The sequence below is a fragment of the Rhinolophus hipposideros genome (genome assembly GCF_964194185.1).
Source record: "Rhinolophus hipposideros genome assembly, chromosome: 16".
Classification (NCBI taxonomy): Eukaryota; Metazoa; Chordata; class Mammalia; order Chiroptera; family Rhinolophidae; genus Rhinolophus; species Rhinolophus hipposideros.
The window spans coordinates 8,744,023-8,766,117 of record NC_138062.1 but is presented as its reverse complement, the minus strand read 5'-3'; the positions used below and the strand labels follow the sequence as shown (position 1 = coordinate 8,766,117).

Below are 22,095 nucleotides of genomic sequence, written 5' to 3'. Positions count from 1 at the left end.
CATTTGAGGAGCATTGTTTGTAAGTTTATTTTTAGTAAATTTTATACTTTAAGATAACTGTACATTCATACAGTTGTAAGAAATAATAGAAATCTCATGTATTTTTTTACCCAGCTTCCCCCAATCTTATCTTGCAAAACTATAGTACAGCATCACAAACAAGATACTCTGACATAACCCATAGATCTTACTGACACTCAGATTTCCCCAGCTTTCCTTGTACTCACTTGTGTGTGTACTCTGGATCAGTGCAGTTTTAATCACACTGGAAAGTGAGCATACCCAACAACCAAAAATATAGCAGTTCTACCACAAGGGTATCTCCTATTGTTTCCTAACCACACCCATATCACTCCCTCATGTGCTACCAAGAAATCATTTCTCTATCCCTTTCCTACTGTACATTACTCCACCAAAACATATATAAACCTGGTATGTACCCTTCACAAATAGTTACTTGTATTAGAACTTTACATATAATTAAAAGATTACAAATAACATAGCAGGGTTATAAATTCAAAATTTAGAAAGACTGTCAGCTTTTAAAAAACTGAATTATTCAAATTTAGTCAGAAGTAAAAAGCCCAAGTCAAAAGAGTCTTAAATCAGAGTCCAGAAATAAATAATACAAAAAACTGACACTATATAATTTTCAACTACTGAATAACCCAAAAGCTCTTACTGAAGGCCAATGATTACATTTTTAAAAAACTTTTCCAAATTTAAATATGTATCTGACAAACAGAAAAGACACTGATCTTACCGTGTTTCCCCGAAAATAAGACCTAACAGGAAAATAAGCCCTAGCATGATTTTTCAGGATGACATCCCGAACGTAAGCCCTAATGCGTCTTTTGAAGCAAAAATTAACGTAAGACCCGGTCATATTTTTGGGAAACACGGTATTCTTCAACTAGAATTTATCACTTCACTTGGTTTATAACAGTTTACCTTCAATTTCACTGGGGATGGACGATGTCTCTTTTTTACTTCTATCCAAGGTTCTGAGTCCAAGTCAGGCAAACTGGTAGACAAACCTCTACACATTGCTTGAAGATTACTTGTGTCAGTATTTTCCTTTGGGTGCAGTGGACTTCCAAATCTTGGAGAATTTGGGGCAGACTCTAAAATTTTAAATTAGTTCTATAGTTAAAATAATGGTTGTATTACTTACAAAACACTTTTTCCCCCTTGGGCTTGATTATTTTCCACAAAAACCTAATAAATCAATTTCAATTAGAATCTTTCCAATGATTTTCAAACCTGAAGACCTTACCTTTAAGATGTATTCAAGTGAAACCAAAGAATAAAAACAAGCAATGTCACCAACCCTTACCATAGACCATCCATTCAAACTTCTCAAATACCAAAGTGAGTCACTTACTAATTATGACAATACATGTATTTGGGAGTCAATTCTCTATGAAATCTTAGATTTAAATCTATTATAATGAAATTATGGAATCTCAAATGCTATTAAGCTACAGTTAGATTAAATGCCTATTCTATTCAAAGCAAAAACCGTCCTCCATTGTTCTGCTAGGATTCATACTAAGGCAGATATTGCTCTTACTTTTCACATTCCCTTTGCTTACTTAACAAGGTTTACCTAAATGCAGTGTTCCCACTTAACTTATACTGAATAAAGAATAGAATGTCCTATCATTAAAAAGCACTGCCCTGACAATAACATTTAAAACATTTCAAGACTGTTGGAATTAAAAATGCCTTTCTCCACACTATCTTTTAATCAAAGTAATGATATATTCTATGAGTAAACTCCAAATTGATCCCTTTATAAATTTCCAAAACTCAAAGAATATTTAAGTTATAATGCAATACGGACTCGCTTTGGACAAAAAAGTGTCTTGAAAACAAATGTATACTGTAAAATTCTAAACATCATTATTTGCTCCTCAAAGCCAATTGCTTAGGAATTTTGCAAAGTTCACTATTACATAAGAAAAGCTGAAATAAATGACAAGAATCCTTTAATTTACTAAATGAAAATGTAAAGTCACATTCCAGGAGTTTGGATTTAAGAATATTCCAAGATTTTACTTTTACCTACTATATGCTAGAATCAGATGAATATTTTCTCCATGGAGGTATAATTAGATCCAGGATTCAACCACCAGATTACTATGTTACTTTAAAATAATATAGTTTCATAACAGAAAAAGCCCTAACTATGCTGTACAATACAGCAGCCACTACCCATATGGAGCTACTAAGCACTTGAAATGTAGCTAGTCCTGAAATGTGCTCAGGATGAGTGTAAAATACACATCAGATTTCAAAGACACGGTACAAAAAAAGTAAAACAGATTTATAATTTTTACACTAATGTTACAGTAATATTTAGATATATTAAAATTAATTTCATTTGGTTTTTTATTTTTAAAAATGTATTTTTCAATTACCATTGACATAGAATATTAGTTTCAAGTCATTTTGTAGCTTTTAAAGATATTAAAATTACTAGGACTACAAGTGTAGCAAATATATTCCTACTGAATATTGCTGCTCTACCACTTCCTTAATTAATGGTACAATTACTTGATCCAAAAAGAAGCATGAGTAAAATACTAGGTTGGGCTGTATTATTAGTTATAAACAACCCTATTCCTAATACTTTGAATCATTTATGTTCATGCAGTGAATGAAGCTTTAAAAGTAGACTCAGAACCACCACTCAAGGCACTGAGAGAGTTAAATAAGTTACCATTATGCACAGTGCATGTATAAATGATTAGAACAGCTGGCACATGCTAGGGAAATAAGTTGCTACTATTTTTAACACAGAAATTTAATCTTTAAATACCTACTTAAGTTTATTACATAATCATCTCTAAATGCTCTTTAAGCTAGAATGTTTCTACCATGAAGTGTTTCGCTATATTTACAACACGTGCTTATAAATTAGATGACATAAAAATACCAAAGAATTTCGGTAAGACAAGAAAATTTAGAAGCCTTGGAGGTTTTAAAGGGTTTCATCTTATAATTAGGCTATACATACACTTTATATGATTTTCTATCTTGTTTTACAATAAAAAAATTTCAAACTTTACTAAAGCCCTAACCTTCCAAGACCAAATGAGTTTAAATAGGACTTGGATTACTCCACATTAAACTTATAGACAAAAAAAAAACAAAAAAACTAAGACACATACTTTGACACGGTTTCTAGTTTGTAAGCACATAGAAAAAAAACTCTTTTTGCTGTTTCATTAATTGAAAGTTATCAAAATGACTCCCCAGAGATAAATCACCATATATACATTCCACGATATCTACCTAGTATGACTTTTTCATCCACCCTGAATCACGGCTCTGGGTAATTATGTAGATTGCTTTAAAAGGATTATATACTTTAAGTATGGTACATTCAATAATACTTCACAGATCAACTTTTCAAAGGAAATCCCAAAGCTTATTTAACAATCATTAGGGGTCCTATACATTTTTTAAAGCCCAAAACAAACAAAAGCATTAAGATTATCAGAGATCTGACTTCTCAATTTTGGTGAATGAAATCCTTTTATGATTGATAGTGCAATACTATAACCATAGAATTGCAAAACTTAAATTTCAAAACTAACACCTTACCATTACCATAATCAACCTTTTCTGGTGCATTAAGGTCCTCCGTTCAGCAGAAAGGTCAACTCATGTTAGACAATTCAAGCTCCATAGAAGGAAAAATAGAAATTTTAATTTCTTTGATGAAAAGGACCAAATGTTTAAATATTTTACCACACAAATCCCTCAGAAAGTATACATGAAGGGTTATGATTTGAAATTTAAGGTCTTCTAATTTGAATAAAAAGGATATAGATAAAAATTTCACTACTTTTCTCTACACATAGGTACAGATAAATAATCTCCATTTCCTATGCCTTATTTCTGTTAAAAATATTTGGTGACATACTGTTCTCTGAATTTAGGGAACAGGCTTTCTTATCAGATGGGATTATTAAGATCAGAAATTTGGGGATTCATAGGAAAAGACTTAGTTTACATAATTATTCCTATGATGTAATGTGAATCAGCATAACTCTAAGAACATTCCATCTTTCTATATGCCATTCATTATCCATCTAGTTTCTGATGTGTAAAGAAATCTAAATAATGTAAAATTTTTAACATTAAATATACATTGATTTATTTCAGGCAATATGTATGTGCATGTAAATGAGTGTATATTAAAAAACACAAAAATGTACAAAACATCGTGATTTTATTCCTGTAATTTCATTAATAATGCATAAATGGCTAACGGACAGGCATTACCAATCTGACTGACCTATCTTACATACCTTGTGGAAAAAGTAGTTTCTATTTTATCTAATTCACCTAATGCCTGTTCATAAGCAAGTTAAAAATGTTATACTGGACCCTAAGTGTACACAATAAATTAATCTAATAGATACAATCAAACATAATATATATATATTTAAAAACCTAAAAGTCATTTATTTTCAAATTTTAAAACACGTGCTCAAGTTGCTTTCTAGGCGAAGCACAGTGAGCTGACAATCAAAGAAACGCTAAATAAAAATATCTGCGAGACTGTCCATCAGGGCTTTATTGATGGCAGGTGGCTTATACTAGTGTATCAAAAATACATTTTAAAGAGTGAAGAAAAAATACTCTTGTTCATTTTTTAAATTTCTTATCCCTTAGTGTCCACATTAATAAATCTTATACTCTATGTGAATTATGATGACAACATGTGAGTTATACAATGTACACTAATGGAAATCAAATAGCAAAGGGCCTAACAATCTGGGAAATGCCACTCAAGCCGCTCTATTTCTGCTTTACTTATCTTGACACAAGTTCATACATAAGTCTGGAAGGAAAAGACAGAATCTTTTAATATTTCCCAAATGATAATTAACTTTACCACCGTGAATAAAAGTAGCACAAGCAGCCCAGGCTAATTAATCTAATAGATACAATCAAACATGAGCACATGATACACACAAATGGGCAGCTACTACATAAAAACAGCAGTCCTCTGGTCTGTCTCTCATCATCCTCACAAAGGTGTTTATATCCACGATCACAAAGGCGTTTCTCTCCACGGTAGTGTTGGCCCAACCTCCTCCACAAGGAATTGGGAGTAGACATTCTTGCACAGAAGGAAGTCTGGTTGCTTTCATTTCTGCAGCACGATTTGTTCCAATATTTATAATGATATTTCAGTGAGTCACCTATTCCTCTGCATATTCCGATCAAATGACATCCAAGAGCATCAGAAGATCATCACCCTGACTGAAAAAAGTTTAAGCACACATTTTTTCCCAAGAGGGAATATCTTTAAAATGATCCAGGAAAGAAAATCTAACATTAAAGCAGTTTTTGGAAATTCTAAATACCAATTCTTTAATCTGTAATCGTAACTTCATAAGAGAACCCCAATTAAACATTAGAATATAGGTCATCTCATTTTATTTTTCAAGACAAGCTTGAAGCACATAGGTAACAAAATTAAACGATGTTTACCCCACTCTTATGTATAAGACTTTTAGACTATTCCAATCCTACTAGACTATTCCAAGCTTACAAGGGGAAAACTAGCACAATGTATCTATAATCATTTAGTAAAATTATGAGAAAATAGGTAGAAACTCCACACGATAAAATATACAAACAATTTAAGAATAAACACAGCAGAGCTTCATTCGTAAATCTTAAATCCCTATTTGCTTTATAGCTCTGTGTGGGAGGCAATATAAATAGAATTTAGAGCATCAAAAGTCATTTAATTAGCTTTAATTTTCCTATTGATCTTAATAAACTTAAAAAAAAGAATAGGTAAGTTGTACCAAATAACCCACTGTTATGCTGTTTGCTCTAGAAGAAAAGCTGTTACCTGTATGTGAATAAAAGGCTTGGCCTGGTATGAACTCTGGGCAATCAATCAATTGAGAGAAGTCTGTTTGTGGCACCCTACGCGGAGGAGGGCCGGGAATTGGCCATTTTTCTGGTTCTATCTTTTTTCTCATTTTCTCATCCACAATTTCCACTTCTGTGCTATCTTTCAGTGCCTATAAATAGAAATTTTGAGCTATTAAATAACTTTCATTGAAAAAATTTTAATTGCACATCCTATACTTCCAATAACGTAAAAATTGTAAAAATTACCCATTTCATAGCTGAGGACCCTGAAGCTCAAAAAAATAAAGTACAGCAGTCCCCTCTTTATCTGTGGTTTTGCTTTCCACCAGTTTCAGTTACCTACAGTCAACTGTGATCTGAAAATATTAAATGAAAAATTCCAGAAATAAACAATTCATAAATTTTAAATTGTGCACGCTGTTCCATAGTGTGAAATATCACACTAGCCAGTACTGTGCCATCCAGGACGTAAATCTTCCCTTTGTCCAGCGTATGCACCCTGACCATTAGTTACTTGTTAGCCATCTGGGTTATCAGATCTACTGTCACAGTGTCACAGTGCTTGCTGCAGGTAACCTCTATTTTACTTAATAATGGCCCCAAAGCACAAGAGTAGTGAGGCTGCAATTCAGATATGCCATAGAGAAACTGTAAAGTGCTTCCTTTAAGTGTGAAAAATCATAGTACATACAATATATATGTTTCGGTACTATCCGTAGTTTTGGACATCAACTGGGACCTTGGTCGACATCCCCCAAAGGGGGGACTATGGTAAGTTAATAAAAAGCACTGAGTCAGTATGAGTCAATATCAAAACTCAAATAATTTATTATCTGTCCCCTAATAAAAGTGTTAGTCACTGGCCTATTATGCTTCCCCAAAATACCCGTGTTGTAATTTAAGGATAAAATAAAGCAAAACTAGAACAAAATGTCTTCAAAGTAGAAATTAAAGCCTCACTGATCTGAATTTTAACTAAAATTCAAGGGTACTTACCTTTTAGAAATTAAAAATACGAATATAAAAAATTCTACATAACACTACTTTAAAAAAATTAAAGCTTGTTATATTTTTGTTGGAGAACATATATGTATTTTAAGAATATTACATTGTATGTCCTTAGTATTAGTATAGTACTAATTTCTCAAGTTATATATTCCATAATCAGCCATTACTTTATAATTAGTATTAAAAATTATTTAAAAACAGAATCTTTTGATTTGAATCAGGATATTCACTGAAAGAGAAGAGTCTGAAATACGAAAGTAAATGATGAAGAAGCCTACAGTAAGGGGTTTGAATTGGTGACCTATTTTTCTATTAATAACATATTCTAGTTTTGTCCACTGAACATTCTAGAAGCAATGGCACCCCAGTAACAAACCAGTATACCTAGCATCCAGATCTTGCAACAACATGGACGAATTTGAAAAACTACAACTGAAAGAGCCAGGAAACAGAAGAATTCCATTTACACAAATGTCAACAACAGGCAAAAATCAGTCAATGCTAATAGAATCAGAAAAGTGGTTTGGTTTGGGATGGGGTGAGGTGGGGTGGGGAAGATTGACTGGAAAGGGCCACTAAGAAGATCTTAAGAGTAAAAGACTACGTGTTGTTTTGAGCGGGCTTATACAATTTTCAAAACTCAAAACTGAAAACCTAAGATCTCTTCATTTTAAGTCACATTTATACCTGAATTTTAAAACTCCTTGAAACGTCCTATGAGTTTAAATATTTCAAAATGTGTTGGAAAAAGACTGCCAAGTGTGTTGGACAGAATGTGAGGCAAGTCAAACTCTCAGCAGTGGTAATTTTAACTGGTTCAATACTTTGGAAAAACGTCCAGCAGTGACTACAAAAGCTAAGCATATATACAGATATAGATATACATAGATACATCTATAGATATATCTAGATATATAGATATAGTTACCCATCAATTTCACAGAAAAATAAGTACATGTAGCCATCCAAAAAAATATGTACAATGATGTTCGCAACAGTATCAGAGACTCAAAAGAACCCAAATCAGAAGCATGGAAAAATATATCGTGTTATATTTAGACAATGAAATACTACCCCAAAATGGTAATGAACTGCTATACACCAACAATGGATAAACCTAACAGAAATGGTGATCAAATGTCAGATATGAAAGAACACACATAATTCTCATTATGTAAAGTTTAAAAAAAAACAGGTGAGAGAGCTTTGAAAAGCAATTGAATTTTTTTTTTTTTTTGGGAGACCACCTCAGGGATACTGTGGATGCCTGATCATGGCTCTGTACACCAGAAGCTAAACAATAATGAATGCCAACTATAATTTTATATATATAATGTGATGGCTCGGTGCGAGGTCGGAGGGATAGTAGATGGGGGGAGGAGGGTTCACAGTGTGAGGGATATAAATGATGAACGTCTAAGTATTACCTTGTCTTGTACACCTTTAACTAATAAATTATAAAAATAAAATTTTAAAAAAATGAAAAGCAATTGAATTTGAGGAGAGCAGTGGTACTGACTAGAAGGAGCCACAAGAGACCTTCGTGGGAATTTGAAAATGTCCTATATCTTAATCTAGGTGACACCACCCAGGTATATACACAGAGAAAGTAATCTGTAATTATATGATTTCTAATATACAGTGTATAAATTATGCTTCAATTTAAAAGAAAAAACTGGGGGGTAACTCAAAGTTTTATAGATAGATCGATAGATAGATATACTAGCTAGCTATTGAATGCTCTTTCAATATATGCTGGTTTTTAAAAAGGAAGGGGTATAATAGTGTATGTAGTATAATATGAACTACCCCAGGAAGAATACCCAAAAAAGAAATAACACTGATTGCCACCAAGGATGGTTTAAGTAGTTTACTATTGGTGAAAGATGGAAAGGAAATGTTTCACTATGTATCTTTTGAATCACAGGGTATTTATTCCCTATTGTGGGGGGGAACTAATTCAAGAAGAAAATAAAAAGAACAGAAAGTGAAACAGTCATGATTCAGGACTTAAGAGGATTCTTACACAAACTGTGTGATCCACAAATATAAGGAAAGCATTGAGATAAGAGTTAGATATATTTTAATTAAAACAAAACTTTGGTAATTCTAAACTCCTAAACAATGAGTTATAGTGTATAATCAATATTCTGGGTATCTGAGATTTTTACAGACTAGGTATTAATTTTGGTCCTTTTCTTAACAATATTTATTATGCATAACTACTAATGCTAGACTACATAGATGTATTCCCTGGAACTAAGAGAAAGACTTGCACATGCAAAAGACCTAGATGTGAGAAAAGAGTAGCACAAATTCTAAGGAACCACAAGGTGAGCCAATTTGGAAAATAAGGTCCAAATCAGAGTAGCAGGCAGAGTTCTAAACAATTTACAGGAATTATATTCATTATTCCTCTAAGTTCTCATACTCTATGGTAACTTATTATCTACCCAACTTAAATAAGGAGAAAATTAAAGCATGAAGACATTAAATAATTTGAATAGCTACACAACTAATTAGCTACAGAGCCAGGATAAATTGGATCTAACAAAAAAAGGAAGACTCAAAATAGTACTGGAACAAAAGTCAAGAATGCAGTAAGCAGGATCTACCATACTATCCAGCAATTCCACTTCTGGGTATATACTCAAAGGAGATGAAAATAGGATTTTGAAGAAATATATGTTCTCTCATGTTTACAACAGCCAAGATATGGAGACAACTTAAATGCTCATCAACAGACAGATTTTAAACATGTGGCATATATACACAATGGCATATTATTCAGCCATGATATCCTTCCTGCCATTTGGGACAACATGGATGGACCTTGAGCACATTATGCTCAGATAAAACAGAGAAAGATAAATACTGTATGATAATCATTTATACGTGGAAGTCAAAAAAAGTCAAACTCATAAAGAGCAGAATGGTGATTACCAGGGGACTGAATGTGGGAGAAACAAGATTGATGTTTAACGGTACAAACTTGCAGCAAGTACTAAATAAACCATAGAGCTCTAATGAACAGTGTTAACTATATGCAACTATATGGTACTATGTTTAATGGGAGAGATAAATGTCGCTACAACAGTAATCATATGACAAAATATATGTATCAAAGTAAAATAGAAAAAAAAATAAGCTAAATAGAAGGAAATGGATTCAATAAGTTTGGCTGTATAGACAAATTCAACCAGGGCAGGTGTTAGCTAATGTATATTTGGCTTCTTTTGATATTTTTTAAGTAAAGATTTGAGCATATTCAAATGCATACAGGAAAAAGCTGATTGAAATGAAATAAAGATAAAAGAAAGTGATCAATAGAAGTACATCTTCAAAGACTAACAATAATAGCAAATTCTTATTCAGAGCTTCCAGTGTGTGTACCAGATACTGTCATTACACATTTCATCTGCATGATAACCCTATGAAGTATGTTGTCAAAATTCCCACTTTAGAGAATCCTCTCTGAAGTATGACACTGTCCAAGGTCACAGACCTACAAGGATGAAATGCAGGTTTCAAGTCCACGCTCTAAATCAGTGTCTATATTGCAAAGCCTAATGAAGTCTTACATTCTTAACAGTAAAAGGACCCCTTTCCCAATGTAACAAATGGTAGGTGCATGATGAATGTTAAGTGAATAAAGGCCTATGCTCTTCTAAATCACTATGCTTATGTGTTTCTGTATTTCACAACAGTATTATTTCTTACCGTATCATCACTTACTGTATCAAAAATGCAAACCATATTAGTAACACAAAGTCTTTTAATATTCCTTCTCTATTGCTATTACCGTATTTTTCTGTGTATAACGCATCCTTTTTTGCCCAAATTTGTGAGGGAAAAATAACGATGCGCATTATACATGGGTAGTACTAATTCTGTATCTATATAAATGTTTTTAATTCTTTTATTTATGCTTATGAGTTAAAAGTGTAACTCTAGAAATCAATAATGATATCTGAATGCAAAATAATACTGTGGAATATGATAATCAAGTTTTGTTGAACTTACACCAAAGAGTTCCTGGCCTTCTACAATGTGTAAATATCTTAAATTTGTTACCAGTACATAAAATTTCTTATACCTTGTATCTGTTCTTGTGTTCAATTATTTCTTACGTAAAATTTCTTGTGCCATAATATGAAAAAGTAAATGCTAAAATTCCTTTATAATACAAAAAACAAGTACCTAAATGTAAACAAATGAAAATTTGAATTAAAACAGAAGATTTTTTTCCCCTGAAAGTTTGGGCCAAAAATGTGGGTGCACGTTATACACAGGAGCACATTATACTTGGCAAAATACAGTAAGTTTTTGAAGGCAGTAATCAATGATCTAAAAATTGTGCCTGAGGATTTAATAGGAATAAGAACAGACCAAAAACCATACAATAATGAAATCACAACTGGATTCCTACAGAAGTACAGAGAGAGTGGGAGAAATAGGTATCAATTTCAATGAAAATGACAGCTTAGCTGGATCTTTACTATAGCACAGACAATGGCAGTAGTTAATAAACTCATTCTATTATGAACGTAATGATAATATTTTGCTCTAAAAATAAGCACTGCAGGAAAAAAAAAACCTAACTTTTCTTCAAATTACAGTATACAGAAACTTTATTTAAATAGTATTTATAAACATGCAATGACAGCATTGCTTGAAGTAATTTTTTTCATAAAACAAAAATCATTAATTAAATATGTATCAACAAATAACAAATTACTAGTTTACAGTGTTTTGAAAACCTAGACTTCCCTATAGCCAATTTTTAAAAGCATGGAACACGTGTTCAAAACAATTTGCTAAAGCATGTTAAGAAAAGGAAAAGATGAGCCAAAGATTGGGGGGAAAAGTTCTAAAATACACATAAAGAAATGTGTAGCCAGAATAAAGAACTCCTACAATTCTATTATTAAAAAACATCAAACACTGCAATAAAAATACACAAAAGATTTGAACAGACGTTTCAATAAGGAATACCAATGGCAAATAAACACATGAAAAGATGCTCAACATCATTAGTCATTAGGGAATGCAAATGAAAACCACAATGACAAACCACTACATACCTATTATTCAAAAACTCTGACAATACCTAGTGCTGATGAGGCCATGGTTCAAATGGAACCCTCATACAAAATAGTTGAATGCAAAATGGTCAAATCCACTTTGGACAATAGGTTGGCAATTTCTTATAGTTAAAGATACACTTACGATACATTCAAGCAATCACAATCGCCAATATTTACCCAACAAAAGTAAAAACATATGTCCACACAAAGACCTTTATGTTTTGTTCATAATCTCCAAAACCTGAAAACAATCTAATTGTCTACAACAAGAGAATGGATAAACTCCAATACATCTGTACTGTGGAATACTAGTCAACAATAAGAACAAATTACATGAATGAAATCTCAAAAGCACTATGCTAAGTGAAAGAAATCAGAAACAAAAGGCTAAAAACTATAATTTATTAACATGATATTCTGGAAAAGGCAACACATGGAAATATTATTAGTAATTTTTGAGGGTTTTCGAAGGTTACACATTTTTTGAGTTCTATAAAATGGAAAAAAGCCATGAGATGCAGTCTAAGCCTTAGTCAACTACAAATTCTTTTCAAATTTTTTTTCCTTACATTTTAAAATAGACTTTATTTTATGAAGAAGTTTTAAGATTCACAGCATAAACAAAAAGTTCAGACTGCTTTGTAACTGTTTTGTAAATGAATAATTACCTCTAAAATGAGACTAAGGTTTGTAGTGAGAGCCTGAACACGGTGGAAACCAGCAATCAGGGAAATAGGCAAGAAACCTTGTTCATCCATCTTTCTCCTAAGAAAGAAGTCCCGTTCCAAATTTTCTATACTGAAGTAATATTCACTGAAAAAAGAAATAAGGAAATAAATATAAATTTTATCCATTTTTTCAATAGGAAATAAACATAAATTTTATCCATTTTTTCAATAGGAAATAAACATATCTATTGCTTATGATATCAACAGCTAAAAACTATTTAAATCTGTGAATAACACTAGTATACATATTTAATACAACACTGATAGGGCAAATGTAAGAAACAACAGCAAAATACTACTGAGTTAATTTCTCTCATCCCCAAGTAGAAATAAATTTAGAATAGCGATTATCTTCCAAAAACCAACACTAATTTCTATTTAGGTCACCTTTATCTAAGTATAAAGAAGTAACCAGCATTTTATTTTAAGAGTTCAATAACTGAATTTTTTTAAATGAGTTAATTAAGTGAAAGTTTTCATTACAGTTACTTTTACTTGCTTAATTTAAGAACTAAATAACAAAGTAAACATATGTCAACAAAGTGCCTTCCAACATTTTCCCATCACTGAGAAGAATGGTATATTGGAAGTATTCTGTTAAGTTGATAGAGTAGATTTACAGTTTGTTCTGTTTTCTACTGACACAGTACTGACGTTGTTTGGCACTTCTGATCAGCACAATGCTTAGTAAAACTTTAGTGAATACAGGGACACAGGTGCACACATACAATTATGTATTTGAACAATTCAAGATCTTCCCCCTTTCTTTGATAGAACTATTAAAAACATTAAGAGTTAACAGCCAATAATTAAACAAAGAATATTTACGACACCACAAGGTACATGGGGCGAAAAATACAGAAAAAGCTTAGGCACTTTAATCTTTTCTAGGAAAGTACAGAAAGGAAGTAAATGGACAAAATGTATAACCCATAACTGCAAGTTCCAAGATACAAATATGAAGAATAAATTTAATAATGGCATTTGAGAAACACCTGTTTAAATTATAGCCTCCATATAAAAAATGAGAATAGGATTCCAGAAAGACAGAACAAGATAAATGGAGGAAAATGAATACAAAAGACATACATGACATCAGTTATAGTATATATGTCCTACACTTTAGTAATCCTATACTGTTTCCAAATTACAGAGAAATTTTTCAAAGACGGGGCCAAATTATGAGAAAGCACACCAGCTCATATATTTGGGTGTAAGGCTGGTGACTAAAGATACTCTTAAAGTATTTAAGCCAAATTCTAACTTTGAAGAAATAATCACCTATAAATGAAAACTGGCTTTGACCTACTATACTGGGTCAAAAAATATCTTATTTTAGAAAGGTAAGTACCCAAGTTGTTTCTTTATACTCTGATATTTATCCAATTACCAAAATGCAAAGCTCCCTGAAGTCAGTGAAATACTACTGACATTTCAGTAACACTAGTAAATCATTTACTCTTCTTTAACGCAGAAGAAAAAAATCTAAGTCTTGAAAAAATAAAACATTCTAGTTTTTGTTACACTTGAAACACCCTTTTCAATACCTGATGTGGTGGGCACATAATACATATGCTTAAATTCTAAATTTTCAGACATTAATACATTTCATTTAGTCACAAGTTAAAATTGTTCTTAGAAAAAAACTTCTCTGAATCATTAAGAAGACTTTTAACTTAGTACTTTTTGAAAACCATGATATCTAAATAAATTCATAAATCACTTTATTTCCTATAGTATATATATTTTAAAACTTCTAATGGGCTACAAAGACACTCATCTATAAGTACGAATGCCATGAAAGACGGTCTTACCTAGAAACAATCAAGACCTTAAATTTTTAATATTCTGAAATCACAACAAATTAACATACATTTTCAGTTAAAATGATTTTTTAAACTCAACCATCCATAATCAGCTAAGCATTTTAGTTCAAAATACATTTAACAGAATCACAAGTACAAGGCAGTTTTTTGGTTAACTTCTCAAAGAGAAAAATCTAAACCTTAATCAATGAACCTATCTATGTATTAGAAACCTCAAAGACACAAAGTCAAAAGCAGGACTCCTCAAATCCAGATGTCCACTAATCAAAGAATGGTAACAATAAAAATCCATTCTAAATCTGGTGGTCTAACATCTGCCAAAACCTTACTGCTAAAATAACAACAAAAGGAGCCATGCCCAATACAGTGTCTGACATTTTGTACAGTGTCCTAGGGGACACTATCATGTCCTACCTTAGAAGTTCAGGATTCTATACTGCATGATCAGAAATTTTGTCAACACTGAAGTAGCTCTGCTCCTCCCTCACTTGTTTGAGCACATTTGAGGCCGCTTATCCTGACACAGAGTTGCATGTCCACTGCCAGGTCTCAGAAGGGACCCAGTAGCAAGATTTAAAAAAAAAAAAGAGAGACAGGAATAGTGATTTGAAGTTGATGGCCACGTGCCAGGCACTTTCTGCCCTTAAAAAGGCCCTTTTCTTCAGTGTTTACGTCAACTGTAACAAAAGAAGCAAGAACAAAATAAACAAGGTGCTTCATATTGTAAGCCAATCAAAACTACCATGAAAGCATCCCAGGTGGATGCCTGCTGATGCTGATGAAGAAATTATTTTCTATTAATGGAGTAGAATCCATTTGCTTTCTTAAATAAAAATAAATGTTTAACAATGCTATGCCCTTCCAAAAATAGTCTTCTGCCTTCACACTGTAAGAATAAAAAATATCGACTTGCAGAAAATCAGTTATGCAAATCACTTTGGAAACATTTTTCTCACCACTACATAAACACTACATAAATATGCAAAACACCTATATAATACTAATATACAGAGGGGTTATTCTTTCTTAAAGACAACAGAACAAATAAATATTCTCCTAACTTCAACTTCAGTATTCAGAAAATAACTACTGTGAGAACTAGATGACTAAGGAGTCTGAACTAAAAAATGATTAAGTAACCCATTTAATATGTGTCACGAAGAAAGACAACTTAAAAGTTAAAGAAGAGCTTGGATTTCAGTCAAGATGGCTAAGTAAGTAAACACTGTGCCTGCCTCCTCCCATGACCACCTCAAAATTACAATGAAACTACAGAACAACCATCAGTGAAGTCTAGCTGAACAGAAGTCCTGTAACTAAGGAAATATAGAAGAAGCCATGTTGAGACTAGCAGGAGGGGCAGAGATGCAGAACATGCTGGTTCCACACCCATGTGTGGCAGATAAAAATCAGGAGGGATCTTGGCTGCTGAGGTACTCCCTGAGGAGGGGTCCCATCCCCCCAAGCAGGCTCCCCAGCCCAGGGTTCCAGTGCGAGAGAGAAAAGTCCCTGCAACTTCTGGCTGTGAAAACCAGAGGAGATTGTGGCTGAGTGAAAAGGTGGGGTGATGGGAATCTCAGGTTTTCCTCTTAAAGGGCCGGAGCACAGACTCACTTGCTCTGAGCTCTAGCACTGGGGCAGCAGCTCAAAAGGTGCCAGGGACATACAGGGAGGATATTGTCTGGCTTTAGGATGAGGGCTGAGGGGCAGCTTCCTCCCAGAGAGAAGTGCTGGCAGAAGCCACTGTTCTTTTGTCCAGTTCTCTCCCAATCCAGCACACAGCGGATAACAAACCTGTGTCTCCATCAACCTAGCTAACACCATTTTCCATGCCCTAATAATTCCCTGAGACCTTGCCTCTTCCAACTTGCAGGCTGGGCCTACACAAGCCACTTCTGGTGGCACAAGCCATTTCCAGTGGCTTTTCCATACAAATGGCCTGTCTTGGCTCCTGCTGCAGATTTTCCTACAATCTCTCAAAGCTTCACAAACCCCAGACAAGCAGTATCTGGCCTCGGCATGTCCCTATCTCTTGCTAAGCAGCTCCAAGCCTGGCATTAGTGACAGCCAGCCTCAATTCCCAGCTTGTCCTTTTCTAGGCACTTCCAAGCCCAGCACAAGTGGTAACTATCTGCAAATACAACTCATACCAAGCAGCCCTGAACAGGGCATAGGCAGCAGCTGACCTTGGCCTGCACCAAAGTCCCTCCCAAGAGACCCCAGAACCATCACACGCAGTGGCCAGGTTCAGACCACACCAGAATACCACCCAATGACATCCACAAATGACACACCCAAAGAGCATACTCAGCAAGGCACCAGAGCCCCACTAAAGCGAATCCTGCTCTGTATGGTCAGCTCCTGCTCAATAGTTCCTCCACTATAGTCACAGCCAGTCCTCATAACCAATTATCCAGAGGGTCAACCCCTCTGGATAATTGCAAACAGCAATCAAGGCCCAACTACAGCGAGAGCACACACAACCCACACAAGGGACACACCTGAAACACCCGGTTGAGGTGACCAGGGAGACTGTACCACCGGGCCTCAAAGGACACCTAATACATAAGGCCATTCTACTAAGACTGGGAGACATAGCAGCTATACCTAATACATAAAAACATATACAGGGAGGCAGCCAAGATGAGGAAACAAAGAAACATGTTCCAAATGAAAGATCAGAACAAAGCTCCAAAAAAAAGAACTAAACAGGGCTGGCCCGGTGGCTCAGGTGGTTGGAGCACCATGATCCTAATGCCGAGGTCGCTGGTTCGATTCCCACATGGGTCAGTGAGCTGAGCCCTCTATAGCTAAGATTGTGAACTATGGCTCTCCCATGAACAATGGGTCTCCTATGAGCTGGGCTACCGTGAGTGGCCAGTGGCTGGCAAGAGCCGCTGTGAGCTGCTGTTTACAGCCAACCAATGATGGGCAACCAATTGCCTCAGCTGGGGAGAGCACAAAGCTCATAATACCAGCATGGGCCAAGGAACTGTGTCCTACACAACTAGACTGAGAAACAACGGCTTGAACCGGAGTGGGGAGTAGGGGGGAGTCAGAAGAAGGGGAAAAAAATAAAAAGAACTAAACAAGATGGAGACAAGAAGTCTAGAAGAGTTCAAAACACTGGTTATAAGGATGTTCAATGATTTCAGGTAGAACTTCAACAAAGAGATAGGAAACATAAAAATGGAGATAGAGAACATAAAAAAGAACCAGTCAGAAATGAAGACTACAATAACTGAAATAAAGAACACATTAGAGGGAATCAATAGATTAGATGAAGCACAGGATTAAACCTGTGATTTGGAAGACAAGGTAGAAAACACCCAATCAGAACAGCAAAAACAAAAATAAATCTAAAAAATGAGGAGAGTTTAAAGGGCCTCTGGAACAACATCAAGTATACTAACATTTGCATCATAAGGGTACAATAAGAAGAGAGAGAAAGAGAGTAAGGAATTGAAAACCTACTTGAAGAAATAATGATGGAAAACTTCCTTAACCTGGCAAAAGAAATAGACATACAAGCCCAGGAAGCACAAGATGAACCCAAAGAGACCCACACGAAAATATATCATAATTAAAACGCCAAAGGTTAAAGACAAAGAGAGAATCTTAAAAGCAGCAAGAGAAAAGTAGTTACCTTCAAGGGAGCTCCTATAAGACTGTCAGCTGATTTCTCAACAGAAACTTGAAGGCCAGAAAGGGTTGGTGTGAAATGTTAAAGGTGATGAAAAGGACCTACAACCAAGATTACTCAACCCAGCAATCATTGAGAATCGAAGGACAGATAAAGAGCTTCCCAGACAAGAAAAAGCTAAAGGAGTTCATCATTACCAAACTAGCATTACAGGAAATGTTAGGAGAACTTCTTTAAGAAGAAAAAAAAGACTAAAATATGAGTAATAAAATGGCAATAACTACATATGTATCAAGAACTGCAAATGGATTAAATGCTCCAATCAACAGACTGAATGGATAAGAAAACACGACCCTTACATATGCTGCCTACGACAGAATCAAGTCAAATCTAAAGATACACACACTGCAAGTAAAAGGATGGAAAAAGATATTTCATGAAAATAGAAACAAACAAACAAAAATCTGGGGTAGCAATACTTATACCAGACAAAATAGACTTTGAAACAAAGGCTATAACAAGAGACAAAGAAGGACCCAGTAATCCCACTTTGGGGTATTTATCAGAAGAAACCCAAAACACTACTTCAAAGGGACATGTGCATCCACCATATGTTTTACAATATCCAAGATATGGAAGCAACCTGGATGTCGATCGGTGGATGAATCGATAATGAGGTGTACATATATACAATGAACTATTACTCAACCATAAAAAAGAATGAATGAAATCTTGCTATCGGCAACATCATGGATAGACCTAGAAGGTACTGTGCTGAGTGGAGTAAGACAAATGCCATGATTTGACTTATATGTGGTATCTTAAGAACAAAACAAATGAACAAAATAGAAACAAACTCATAGATACAGAGAACATTTTAAATGTTGCCAGATGTGAAGGGATTTGGGGAGATCAGTGAAAAATGGAAAAGGATTATTAGAAGTACAATTTAGTAGTTACAAAATAACCACAGGGAGGTACAGCATAAGGAATAATATTGTAATAACTATATATCGTGTCAGATGGGTACTAGATTTATCAGGTGATCACTCTGTAAGTTATATACGAGGTGTGATCAAACAATACAGTGAATGTTTAAATAAAAGAAATTTATTACAGTAAAAGACACATTGCCATTATTCCCCCTCAAAATACTCCATCTCGCTTCGAACACACTCATCCCATCATTCTTGTCACTTCCTGAAACAGTTCTGGAAATCCTCTTTCATGAATGTCTTTAATTGCACTGTCGTCCATGCCTTGATGTCCTGAATCGATTCAAAACGTTTACGTTTCATGGTCATTTTAACTTTGCGGAAGAGCCAGAAGTCACACGGTGCCAGATCTGGTGAATAAGGTGGATGAAGACACACTGGAATGTTTTTATTTGACAAAAATTGCTGTACACCGGCAGTGATGTGTGACATGGAGTGTACTCATGACTGAGGATGATTTACGGCACTTTAAAACACACCTTCTCTCAATTGCAGCGCAAATCCAACTGAATGCACCAAACAACTTGAACCTTAGTCACACACTGTTACTAAGGTTCGATGTGCCACCTTCTATATTGAAGATCCCTGCCTTTCCATTGGATGGAACTCAGCAGCAGCATTCACCATATTTTTTGATCCCAACAGAAAGGCTCTATGTCACACATCACTTCTGGTATGGCAATTTCTATCAAATAAAAACATTACGGTGTGTCCTCATCCACCATATTCACCAGATCTGGCACCATGTGACTTCTGACTCTTCCCCAAAATCAAAATGACCATGAAAGGTAAACGTTTTGAATTGATTCAGGACATTGAGGCAGCTATGACAGCGCAACTAAAGACACTCACAAAAGAGGATTTCCAGAACTGCTTCAGAAAGTGGCAAGAATGGTGGAATAAGTGTGTTCTAGGCAAGGGGGAGTATTTTGAAGGGGATTAATACCAATGTGTCTTTTACTGTAATAATTATTTTTAATTTAAACATTCACTATATTGTTACACCTCATAAATGTCCAATCACTATGTTGTATATCTGAAACTAATATAGTGTAAGCAACTATAATCAAAAACAATTTTTTTAAATAACAAAGGTATCAAAAAAGTTAAAGAAAACTTAGAATTTTCAAATCAACTGCTAGCAAAGTCAGAAGATACTCCTTTTTTGCCATTTTATATTTATTCGCAAATTTTAATAGACACATTTATTTGCAAATAAGCCGTTTCTTTTCCTCAAGTTCAAATATATATAATGCAGTTCTATATTCTTATATTTAATCACTCATTATGCCATGACATTATAACTAATATTCTTTAAGCAGAGAAATACCTAAACAGTAGAGAAAGCAGTAGTCATATAATAAATTTTTAAATACTTTACACACTTTACTAACATTTCCTAGAAAAAAATGTAATACAAAATACTATTAAGATCCTCCAAGTTTACTAAAAAACTTCAAAAATGTATTAGAACATATTCACTATCAGTGATGTTAAAGTTTGACATTGCAATAGATTTTACTATCCCATCTGCTTATATCTGATCCACTTACATTTGGCGCTTAATATACTCTTTAAGCAATGCTTCTTCCACAGGATACACCTGTACTCCTGTTCCATCATCATAGTAATACATCATACTGGTAGTGAGTTCTGTTTGAAATGGTTGATCAGTCCTTTCACCATGTTCTCGATAACCATATGAATAATCAAAGTTCACTTGATGTAAATAAGAAAAAGAAAAGTGATCACAGATTTAATAAAAAACAGAAAAAATCATTACTATAAAGAAAAATCCAAAGTAAAACATTTCAAGGAATGACAAATATAAAACTATATTATCAAACAAATTAATTGAATCATTTTATGAGACAGTGGGAAAAACTAACAGAGGGCTTGCACACTTTTTTCAAAGTTCATCTAATTTAACAAAATAAAAAAACGTCATACATCGAAGATTTCCTCCTCTGCCTCTTCCTCTGCCCCGTCCTCGGCCTCTTCCTCGGCCTCTAAAGGAACCTCGTATGTTACCACCCTCACTTCTCACACTGGAAACTTCATCTTGATCATCTCTCTTTTCTCTCTCACGCCTCCAACCTATTTAAAATAAAAATATTCGCAGCTATGAATAATATATGAAAAAATGGTAACCACACCTCCCCACTTTGTAACTAGTTGTTAGTACCCAGGCATTCTTCAGATAGATGCAAATTTAACAGAGCTCACAGAAATTTGTCAAAATGTCTCGAGCCCACAAAAGTACTGCATATAGAGACATTCTAATAAGTAAAAATAACATAATGAAATGATAAAGAAGTACTTTGCTAAGATTGTACTGTTAAATATAGAAGAAATTCCAAGACAGCTAAGTTTGCACTAGATATAAAACTCCTACAAAATACTTATTTTCATGAAACGTTTAAGGGAAGGATATTTCTACTTAAGTAAAAGACATTTCTTCTAAAGAAGAAATGAAAACATTACAAAGTATTTTGATTACAGTAACATACACGTTTTTAAAAGCATAGGGGTTATATATTGAATTAATGTAAATGTCAATTATCTGGTTTTAATTTTGAGTAAATTAGAGATGCAGCACAACAAAATGTTGTATTAGATAGAAATAGTACTTATTCATTTGGAGGTAACCTCTAATAGATGTTTCAAGAATGTTTCATTATCATTTCCTGCTGTTAAAACCTGTAATAGAAACACCACCAGAAACAGAAAATGGAACAAAGCATCAACTGCTTTTTTCAGTATGACTGCTAAATATAAATGACTTCTTATTTTCATGGACAGCAGTTTGTTAAAATCAGGTATTCTGTTTCACCCTTCACACAGTTACTGACTTAGAAAAAAATAAAATAATACATTTGAAAAATAAATGTAAGAAGG

The 22,095-nt window shown here is 34.1% G+C and overlaps 1 protein-coding gene across 6 annotated transcripts in view; it reads right to left on the bottom strand.

The window, feature by feature from the left end:
• LARP1B (La ribonucleoprotein 1B) overlaps positions 1-22,095 on the bottom strand; it is a 93,527-nt gene that overhangs the window by 54,240 nt on the left and 17,192 nt on the right. For 4 of the 6 annotated variants that reach the window (XR_013995175.1, XM_081077179.1, XM_081077178.1 and 1 more), the window contains exons 6-10: positions 21,148-21,294; positions 20,751-20,916; positions 12,674-12,818; positions 5,885-6,059; positions 952-1,124 (exon numbers count right to left, since the gene is read on the bottom strand). Coding sequence is in view for 5 of the 6 variants with exons in the window: in XM_081077179.1 (XP_080933305.1) it covers positions 952-1,124; positions 5,885-6,059; positions 12,674-12,818; positions 20,751-20,916; positions 21,148-21,294 (806 nt within the window). In the remaining variant the exon portion in view is untranslated. Of the gene's footprint in view, positions 1-951; positions 1,125-2,372; positions 5,284-5,884; positions 6,060-12,673; positions 12,819-20,750; positions 20,917-21,147; positions 21,295-22,095 lie in introns of those variants that run through there. The other 2 variants (XM_081077182.1, XM_081077181.1) reach the window with 1 other exon arrangement.